The 10,441-nt window shown below is 39.2% G+C and overlaps 2 protein-coding genes across 2 annotated transcripts; one reads left to right on the plus strand and one right to left on the minus strand.

Moving 5' to 3' along the window:
* Positions 1 to 352: 352 nt before the first annotated feature.
* On the minus strand, positions 353 to 786 carry LOC131676279 (protein chibby homolog 1). The gene has a single exon (XM_058955398.1). The coding sequence runs from the start codon at positions 730 to 732 to the stop codon at positions 370 to 372; it is 363 nt and encodes a 120-aa protein (XP_058811381.1). The 5' UTR covers positions 733 to 786; the 3' UTR covers positions 353 to 369.
* A 221-nt stretch (positions 787 to 1,007) lies between these two features.
* On the plus strand, positions 1,008 to 5,052 carry LOC131676280 (putative leucine-rich repeat-containing protein DDB_G0290503). The gene is made up of 5 exons (XM_058955399.1): positions 1,008 to 1,419; positions 1,816 to 2,086; positions 3,287 to 3,822; positions 3,999 to 4,063; positions 4,308 to 5,052. The coding sequence occupies exons 1-5, from the start codon at positions 1,075 to 1,077 to the stop codon at positions 4,534 to 4,536; spliced, it is 1,446 nt and encodes a 481-aa protein (XP_058811382.1). The 5' UTR covers positions 1,008 to 1,074; the 3' UTR covers positions 4,537 to 5,052.
* The last annotated feature ends 5,389 nt before the right edge of the window (positions 5,053 to 10,441 follow it).

Genomic DNA, 10,441 nt, shown 5'->3' on the forward strand with positions numbered 1-10,441 from the left:
TTTTATTCTCTGGATCGTAATGGTTTGAATTGCTGAAAGTTAGTCCTATATGGCTGAAAAATAACCCATGATTATGATGTGAAACCAAAAAAACTAAAACCTACTTGTCTTCACCAATACGTTTCCGCTCTGAGGCAACAAACTTCGACCCGAACACAGTCAAACTAATCTAATGTGTGAAAATGGTATTGTCAATTAATTCCGCATCGTTGAACAAGGAAAGTTATCTGCTCTACGACTCCCCCTCCGCTGTTAATTATAACTAATCAACCTCGACTACGCGGACGTGCCACAGGCGCACCACGGTACCAAACTCGCAAGTAAAAGCACATAAACAACCACCGGAGGGCACTCAATCTCGATTTATTTTTATTGACCTTTCATCGCGTTCAATTCAATTACATTCTCCGTCAGCAAGTCTAGCAGCACATCCAGCTTCACCTGGTAGAGATTATTCTCCTGCTCCAAAGTTTTGATTCTTCGTTTCATCTTGAGCAGATCATCGATTGCGGTTGTGGAAAGAGCACCCCCGGGAGCTGCCGCACCCGTTCCCGTCGCTTTGATCGCACTCATCCACACGCCGTCCACGAAGCACAGCTGCTTATCCAGCAGGTTCAACCGGATGGTCTTGAAGTCGTCGAGATCTTCCTGCTGCGGTGGGCATCCTATGTTCAAGCGTTGGGTTCGTGGCGGTGCCACCTTTGGCGAGAACTTTTTAGTGAAGATTGGCATCACTTACACCGAGGATTGACTTTTCTTTCGCGTCGATTCGTTTTCGTTCGCTTTGAAGGGTGTGCGCGATTGTGTTTGATAGACGACCATTGACTGTCGCTGGTTACGTTTGGCTGACAAAACTCGTGCGGTTCACGCGCAAGTCCTGCGGACGGTGGGTACAAGTCGTTGCCATGCTCACCGTGTAGTGCAGGTTGCCGTTGCTATGGCGCCTGATATGGGGTAAACAAATATCCTTTGTATTTATACAAATCGCAATCAGAATGCTCACCCGATCGGTTGATAGAGTAGTTGCACTGGTTAGAAATAGTTTACAAACAAAGCGTACTTACTGGTGCGGTGATGTCTAGTAATCAAATCCATGGAAATCAGCCACAACTGAACAATCGTGAAAGACTGACCTACCCGGTGCTGGCAGAGCCGGACCCAATTAGAACCATCGATGACCTGTACCGAAGCATTCAGCAGGAGATTCAATACTACAAGCAGGAACACGAAACAATTAAAGCGGATCTGAAGCGATTACTGCAAAGCAATCAAATTGGATGTTCGCTGGGTAATTTGCTGCCCGGCATTGATGGCGAGAACAATAACGAGGAAAGCGGCCAATTTGACCAGGAACAATTTAAGCGAGTCTCGAACGAAGTGATTAATAATTTAAAGAATCAACTGGATTTAGTTTGGCAGGTGAGAGCAATTATTTTAATAGATGAGTTGATGAAATGCGGTGAAAAAGGTGACGTGAAAAAGTACACATGAATTAATTTCGACTTCTTTCATGTAGTAGAGCAATACAATAAAGCAATGGAATTGGGTAGAAATTTGAAATCCACAAAATAAATAACTTGTCTAGATCTAGAAAAACACTCCATGTTACATAGCATTTTATATTTACTTCCTGCACTCTCGCCATTAGCCATAAGAATTGCAACTTCAAGCATCATTCTTTACGTTCGTTCTTCTCGTTTCACCAACACCCCCCCCCCCCCTCAACTCCCAAGGCCACTTTTACCTAGCACCTTTGTTTGCCCAGCATCGAACATGCCGAATATATTTCCAGGATAAAAAAATATATTTTCCCAGGAAAAAAATACATTCGAAAGCCTGTGGAAAAGCTCTCAGAAGACAATCCAAATACTGGAACTGGAAATAGGCGAATACCGCCGGCAGCTGAAACAGCCGAAAAGTATACACGACTTGCGGCAGCAGTACACGGCGGCACTCCAGCTGCTAGAGCAGAACTTACTAACGCTGCGCTCGAAATTGAATCAACGAACCGAGGAAAACAAACGCCTGGAGGCAGTCGGCGCAACCGAACGGGACCGTTTCGAAGCTCTGGAGCGGGATTATACCGGTAGGTGTGTTTGTTTTGTGGTTCAATTCCGCTCGTTTCGCTCTAGCCCTTTCGCCTACGTCGCCAACCCTTGTAATGCTTTTCCACTCATACAGTGGAAGGAACTTTTCGAACTCGAACGAAAAACTGATTAAATTTGGCCAGGAAAGCAAAAACTGGTCAGCGGCTACAGTAATTCAAAGCAAAGCGCTGGGAAAATCTAGTATTATTATTGTTGAACCATTCGGTAAGATTTGATTTATTGATTTCATAGCTAGTGTTATGGTTTCAGTTGGTAATAGGATTTCATTTCCTGCGGTATAATGCGAAAGAATTGCGGAATCAGTATTTATATTAACGTTTCTTTTGAAATATTGCGCACTTCCCACTAACTTGGACTTCACACTTTCAAAATGCGAGTAATCCAGGGGAGTGTCGCTCCTGTCATCCGATATGGAGATATACAGACTTTGACAGTAGTCAACATATGATGGGCCTAGCCGCCTCTAGGCCCGTGCAATAGCATTGGGTTGTTTTGATTTTAACTAAAGACGCTGAATTCCTTTGGATAAAGACTCGACACGTCAATCGTTTGTTTACCATTTATCTGTCAGTGCCATTCCAATCGAGCACGAGACCTGTTAATGGCCCTCGTTCCAGAAGGATTCGAAGCGATTTTCTTCGGAATGAGGGCATTTGACAGGTCTCGTGCTCGATTGGAATGACACTTACTGATAAATAATAAGATTAAGATAGAGATGGCGAGTCTTTATCCAGAGGGATTCAGCGTCTTTAATTTTAACAAAGGCAGATGTTGGCTAGGACAAAATGGCTGCCTAGCAGGGGACTGGAGTAATCAAATCACTACTGAAAACTGCGAGTTGTCAAAACATATGTATTTCAAGTAATAGAGATGGTATTCTCATAGATAGGCCAGTCGAACTAATCAGTCTATGAGAAGAATTTATTATAGGAATGTTCAGTGCGCAGTTTGAATCCAATCCACAAGCAATAGTTTTTAAAGAATATTTAAGCGCAGTTCCTTGAGGCAAAGCGATAACCCATTGATTCAGCTAGTCTTCCTTGGAAATTGAATATCATTTCTCATCAGTTCCCACTCTGCATCCGCGCTTCAGATGGCACATCAAACTTTCTAACGAACCTGTTTCTTCCTACGTTCCCCCATATTCCACACTCCAATCGGCACATGATGCGATGAAGCACTGCAGTCGGAAACCCGCCAGCTCCAAGCCACCGTTGAAGAGACCCGTGAAACCGAATCCCGGCTAACGGCCGAACTGGAGCGGGCCATGAAGGAAAAGGCCGACCTGGAGGCGCTGCTGGATCAGGCGAACGCGCTGGCTCGGCGCCACATGGGACGGGAAAATCTTGCACTGATCAAAGTGCAGGAAGCCCTCCAAATTGCCGATACGGTAATAGAGGAGAAAAATTCACTGCTCCTGCGGGAGGAAGGCGTCCGGGAGGAGTGTAATTTTCTCGCATCCACCATCGGGCAGGTCATGGAGGAGGCGGCTCGCAAAGTCGAACTGGAAATGAATGCGCTGAAGGTGGGCTACGAAAGTCGTCTTGGGGCACTCGAAAAGCAACTGGAGCAGCGGAAGGAATTGCTGGAAATACAACAGCAGAAAACCAACCAGGCGGAAACACGGGCCGCCACACTCGAGGACAAATTTAAAAGTATGATCGTAACGAATCAGAGCTTGGATGCGGACCTACACGCGGCATCCAAATTAATTGTAAGTGTTTGTGTTCGATTTTTAATTGTTTGTTTTTTTCGAGGGCTCTTGACGGGGTTTGAACAGGCAATTTAATTAGCAAAGTATGGAGTAGACTTCGTCTGTTTTGTGTTGCCAAACAACAGTTAGCTGTTCCAGAAATCTTATAATCTTTTAAATGTGTTGTTCTTTTGCAGATTGAAATGGAGCTAAAAATGGAAGCATTTCAAAAGACGATGGCCAAGGAACGAGAAATCAGCAGGTAAGCCACATATTTCGTTTACGTTTTCGTTTCAATTTCGAATAAATCAGCTTGGTGTTCATAATAACATAATATATTAAGCAGATCTGAAATAGCATAAACCCCGAAGATCCATTCCGTAATTTAATAAATGGTTGGATATCAAAATGTTCCTTAGCACGAATGTATGCTGAGCCGAGATTATTTCCAATTAATATTACTTCCCGTGCATTTTTTTTCTCTCCTCTGAACCAACTAACTCTAGAACAAGCCAGAGCCGGGAGCAGGAGCTGAAGAAACTGCTGGAAACCAACCAGGATCTGCAGGAACGCTGGAAGAGTGAGATGGTGGCGTTGACCGATGAGTTGCAGCGAAAACTGAAAGCACTTCGACGGGAAAATTGCATGCTCAAGGCGGAAAACAATCAATTAAAGGATCAGCTATTGAAGGCAGCGACCGAGGACCGTGAGCTAAATCTCAACCAGCTACAGTAGTAGAGAAGAGGAAACCGACAGACAGGCACAGGTCGATTGAGTGAAACTATTTCATCATTGCTGGAATCAGCGTTATCAGCGCATCGTCATCATCATCATTATCATCATAAGAATCATCATAATCATTTTCATTTCAGATAGGGTCGTTGTTTCTCTTGCTCAATATAGGATATTGGGGAAATGAGTTCAGCACACGTTGGGGGTTGAGTATTAAATGTATTTTCCAGCTGCATTCTAGTGGCGTAAGAAACTTCGAGATTCTCCTCGTTCGAGGCTAGGCGGTACTTGCATTTTGAGTGTTTGTTTAAAATATGTTTATAATAAAGCCTTTTTTTTATTGTACTTGATAAATTCATTCCACCTATCTTCGAATATAGTCGAATTATTTTCGATAAATTCTGGGCTCAGATGTTTAATGGACCATTAATAAAACATGTATCGCAAAAATTGCCCAAAATTGACTCCCTCTTCCTTCATGTGACAAACAAAATTGTCGGTAGTGTGTATATTTTCTTAATGTAGAACAGCAGAACAGCTCATGTTGAAAAGAAGGAAATATAACAAGTGCATTTCTCGAAACGTCCCATAGAAAAAAATATGGGTAAGCGTTAAAGAACAATATACATTCTAGTATGATTAGATACAAAGTAGCGCTGCTTATACTGGTCACAATATCAATATTGCCCCTACATATGGTATCTATTTGACATTTAACATTCACGAATTTCGAAAAATGCATCGCACTTGCGCCATATCTATTGGGTGTCCTCTGATATGGCTGTTATAACTGAAAGAATTCGTAAAGTATTTCGAGATTCATTCTTAAATTTTTCTAAATGGTCCTAAATGTTTACAAGAAAATTCGGCCAGCTAAAAAATAAAATTTTATTTGGTTGTATCAATTGCATTATTGAATAACAAAATTTTTGACAAAGTTAAAAATATAACTTGAAAAAAAATTGTATTGGAAAAAATACTATTCGCTAAACAACCAATCAATTAAAAATTAGGTTCTCAATTTGACGTGGAATGACCAATATATTTGATTTATTTAAAAAGAATCCACAGATCCACCACAGATTACATGAAGCACTTATACTGGGAAAATCCTGCTCGAGCAAGATCATTTCGCTGATGTTCTTTTTTTGAACATCTGTCAGAGGCGAAAAAGACAATATACATTTTCCATTACTTCCCAGGTAACCAATAAGCATGCAAAATGCGCCTTAACGGCTACCTGATGACCATTGGAGTGGTTATAAATGCTATTTAAAAGCCACTTTTGGCGAAATATACGGCTACGGCCATGCCATGAAAATGCTGTTGTGCATTCAGAATGCTGAATACTGACAAGAAACTTTAAACAGTTTTTTGAATGCTGATTAACAACAGATACGCATAAAGGATGAAAATATATTGCAAGAAGCATCCGAAATGCAATTTTTATGCCATTTTACTGCATACACTAATGCTTGCTGGTTACCTGGGTTCTTCAATGAATTGACAGCTGTGTATTTTCCGAATTTAAACCACCCATGACAACCACGTCGCCATACCTCGGCACACCACAAGCGAATCACGAACCAATATTTAAATTACCATGCTGCTACCAGCTGCTGGCTCATCATTAGTTGCCAGTTGGCCCCGAGATGAAATATGCAGACACATTGTTCGAGAAGAATAAGTTTGTCCCCATATACTTCCGCGTGCCGTTTGCCATTGTATAGGTTATATTATATATATTAAGTGCAGAGATAATTTCAACTGGGAACGGAATGCACTATAGTCATGGAGGTGGCCACACAAAAACTGCACCGTATCGCTTCGAAGTATATTGTTCCGTACAATAACCACCGAACTATTGGAAGAATTCGCTGACAGCAGTGATGGTTTTGCGGGTGCATTCAGAATGTCTGTCTGTCTTTCTCAAGTCTACTATAGATATAGATAATGGTATAGAATTAAAATTCATTGTATTAATAGCACTGGGAATTTTCAATTGAAAGGTTGAGACGCTGGAGATTCGATAAATAATTCGGTTCGTACATTCAATATATCATGCCAGATTGTATTCCCTAAATGTCCCCGGTTAGAAATAGTTGCATAGCTGCAAGCGTTCTGACAATGGAAGAAACCCCTTACATGCAATGCAACCCACTAATGTTCAGCCGGAAATGAACCGGAATTCTGGTTGGCTCTAATTCTTATTCCGGCTCCAGTGACACAACCGATTCTAAATAGGATCGGTAGTGTCACTGGAGCCGGAACACGAATTAGAACCAGCCAGCATTCCGGCTGAGCTTAACTAGGAAGAAGCTTCCTTGCACGAAATACAATACAATTAAAAATTTCAAGCAGTTAACCAGAATGTAAGGATGGACCAAATAAGGTTTAAATTAAAGATAAATACATGTACTTTTGGACATCTGAACATTTTGTTTTAGTGCGACAAATGGTTCTGAGGTTATTTACAAGTTTGTCGAACTTTTTTAAATAAAAAATTGGGTTTGGTCAACATTTTGAGCAAAATAATGGGATCATAAAAATTATAGACAAATTTTGCGCCAACTTGAACAAATGTTGGCAGCAGCCTCTCTGATTTTATTGAAACTTTCTGTACATGAACACTTTGTCACACAAAGCCATTTTGCATAATTTGTTTTTCCAAAAAAGATCTAGACTGTCTTTTGAAAAGGGGCCAAACTTGTTTTACCATTTTTTTTTTTCAAATAGCTATAGTCTAAAAATGACAAATCCTACAAAAAATGTTGTTGGAATTCTTTTCACAAAATTAGTCAAATTTTTGAGAAAAAATATTTAAAAAATTGTCGATGGAGACTCTTACACCGAAAAAATCGATTTTAAAAATTGAAAGTCGATTTACATAAAAAACATCTTTGATTTGGATGAAATTTAGTTCCAAGATAGGTAGTTATGTTCCCTACCTACCATCAAAAATTCAAGTTGGGTACTTTCAAAGAAAAAAAGCTTTTTTAAAAAACTTTTATTGCCCAAACTGATTTTTTTTCAGCGTATTTTTGTCGAAAACTAAACCAATGAAAGTCATAATTATCTCAGAATTCAATTTCTCAACTGCTAGTTGCCTGATACATGCAAAAAGTATCAGTAAACCATTTGGTATATATTCATAACAAACTTTAATGAAGACTGGAAGATTGGAAGACTGGAAGACTGCAGTTCAGTTGTTCATCTCAAAAATGATAAATTTTAGGAAACAATTAACAAACTTTTCTAAAGTTTATTTTATGTCTGATGGAGCAGCAGCACAATTGAAAGGAAAAGTTTTTTTTAAATAACTTTTCTTCCTTGAAAATGCCCTAGTATATTCTCCTTGTATGAAAATAATACAAAATAGCAAGGCTGAACATAGTTTTAAGACAAATGTTATGTATAAAAATAAATAAATAATTATGTAAAATTCAATACAAAATATTGTGGTGGTTATATCTTTCCCTGATCCTTCCTCAGAAATAAACAAGAAAATAAAGAAGTTTTAATGGAATATTTGTTTAATGACAGGAACTATTTTCAATGGGATTCTTGATTAATAATAATAGTAGTCAAATTAGACAATATCTGCTCACAAACTGAGTTTTATTGGATTGTGAGATGCTTACGACTTTCATTGGGTTAGTTTTCGACAAAAATACACTGAAAAAAATCAGTTTGGACAAGGAAAAGTTAAAAAAAAATCCTTAAAAGTGCCCAACTTGAATTTTTGACGGTAGGTAGGGAACATAATTACCTACCTTGGAACAAAATTTCATCCAAACCAAAGATGGGTTTTTTTGCAAATAGACTTTAAATTTTTAAAATCGATTTTTTTCAGTATAGGAGTCGATGAAGATTTTTTTCAATATTTTCATTAAAAAATTTGACATATTTTGTGAAATTCACTTCACACAAAGTTCTAAAAAAAATCGTAAAAAAGTGTTTTTTCACGCTGAAATCTTTACCTCCCCCCCCTTAAAGCCTGCTAACCGTTGTGTATTCGACGCGGTACCCGGGTACCTTTTTAGGTTTCAATTAATGAAATTCCCATGTTTTATCCATAGCTGGAAATCGAAACTTTGCGACATCTTAGAACTTCACTAAGTCAGTGGGTTAATAATATTATTGATATAGTAAGGGGTGGAGTGAGGAGGGGCTTCTGAATTTTTTTACTACGTAACAGGCCGACGTGGGTACCCGGGTACCCACAAAAGTGAAATACTAATAACTACGGTAATTTCCAACCTATTTTTAAACTTTTTGGTGTTTTGGATTCGGGAACTCATCCACTTTTAGACTTGGTAATAATGAATCCGGTTACTTCATTCGGTTCCCGGAAATCCGGATTTCCGGAAACATGTTCCAGTGCGGGGATACTATTTGTGATTTTTAATGGAATACTAGCAATATGGGTATCAAAACTCTTGGAATTGCATCAGTAGGCTATATCTCGTGATTTTTTTTAACCATTTGGTGGTTTGACCCCGGAACGGACATTCTGGAGCAGGTTCCCGTGGGGCCATGAGTGGCCATTCCATTCCAATTCCATTTTTTTAACTACCATAGGGTCCCGTAACAACAAATAACAGACTTCCGAGACAATTTGAAGACGTTTGATACTCATATTGCTAGGACGTTATTAAAATTTACAAATCATACTCTAGTACTGGAACATTACTCCGAAAAATCCGGATTACCAAGAACCAGATCCATTCATCCGGTAAAACAAACAAAATATAAATTTTCAATCTGCAGATTAATAAAATGAGTGAAATGCTTAATTAAAATCAACTTAAATAAAATCAACTTCAAACTAACAAATTGGATAAAATTGGATGTTTACATGAACTTAGAAAAATTCTGTACGATTTGTTTCCAGCGAATCTAGTCGTCCTCAAATTTTTCTAAGTCCATGTAAACAGTACGAGCGAACTGTCAAGAAAAGTGAGGTTAACTGTGTCAGTAAAGTACCTAATGATCAATTTTCATTCAATGAATTTGAATATTTTTAACTCCGCTATTTAATAAAAGTGACCCTCTGGGATCAGATTCCGGATTCACCGTAACTGGCCATCGCGGCCAAGGGGCCTCCACACTTGTTTTGAACGCCTTGAACTACCTTGTGAAGTTCAGTAGATGTTTTTGGACATGTCGTATGATGAAGGCTTGCGATGTGATGAAAGTGACCCCCAGGGACCAGATTCCGGATTCACCAGTGAACCGATCAAATGGCCTCGAAGTTTGAAAATGGTTGGAATGATTCTTACACATAGTCTACTGCCACTTACGCTGACTTTGTCATTCTTGGAGTAATTTTTTCAGTGAATCCAATCAGCATTCATGATTAGCCTCTTTGGACCGGTTCCAGAGCCCTCGGGGAAGGTTGAGGTAAGTCCCATATAAAATTTCGATATTTAATTATAAAAATGGCATAGCCGACTTACCCCAACGTGATCCAGAATATCTCCGGCGTTTTTGAACTATGGTAGTCCATTGTGCATTAGTATGAACTAGAAGAATTTCCGGTTCTTTTAATATAAAGTATCAAAATAAACTCTATCCACAGTTATGAATCTTTGAAAAAAAAAATTCTGCGGAAATCCCAACCCGACCGTTTAGGTGTTAACTGTGTCAGTAAAAAAAACCTAATGGATGGGACAACCTTGTTCTGCAATTTTCTCGATATTTTCTAGACAAAGTTCCATGTTTCTTTTTCTTTTTTGTGCTTAAGTGAATGTTATGCTATAATATGCAGAATATTAAATTTCAATGGCTCCGGATCGTGTCTGAGCCGTTCAGCTGCGATTTCATATACACAGCTCACACAATATTTGTGTTTTATGTTTCCATGTTTTCAGAAGTTAGTGTTCCGTTTGTTTTGATAACGGGGACA

Source organism: Topomyia yanbarensis, chromosome 1, assembly GCF_030247195.1.
Source record: "Topomyia yanbarensis strain Yona2022 chromosome 1, ASM3024719v1, whole genome shotgun sequence".
Classification (NCBI taxonomy): Eukaryota; Metazoa; Arthropoda; class Insecta; order Diptera; family Culicidae; genus Topomyia; species Topomyia yanbarensis.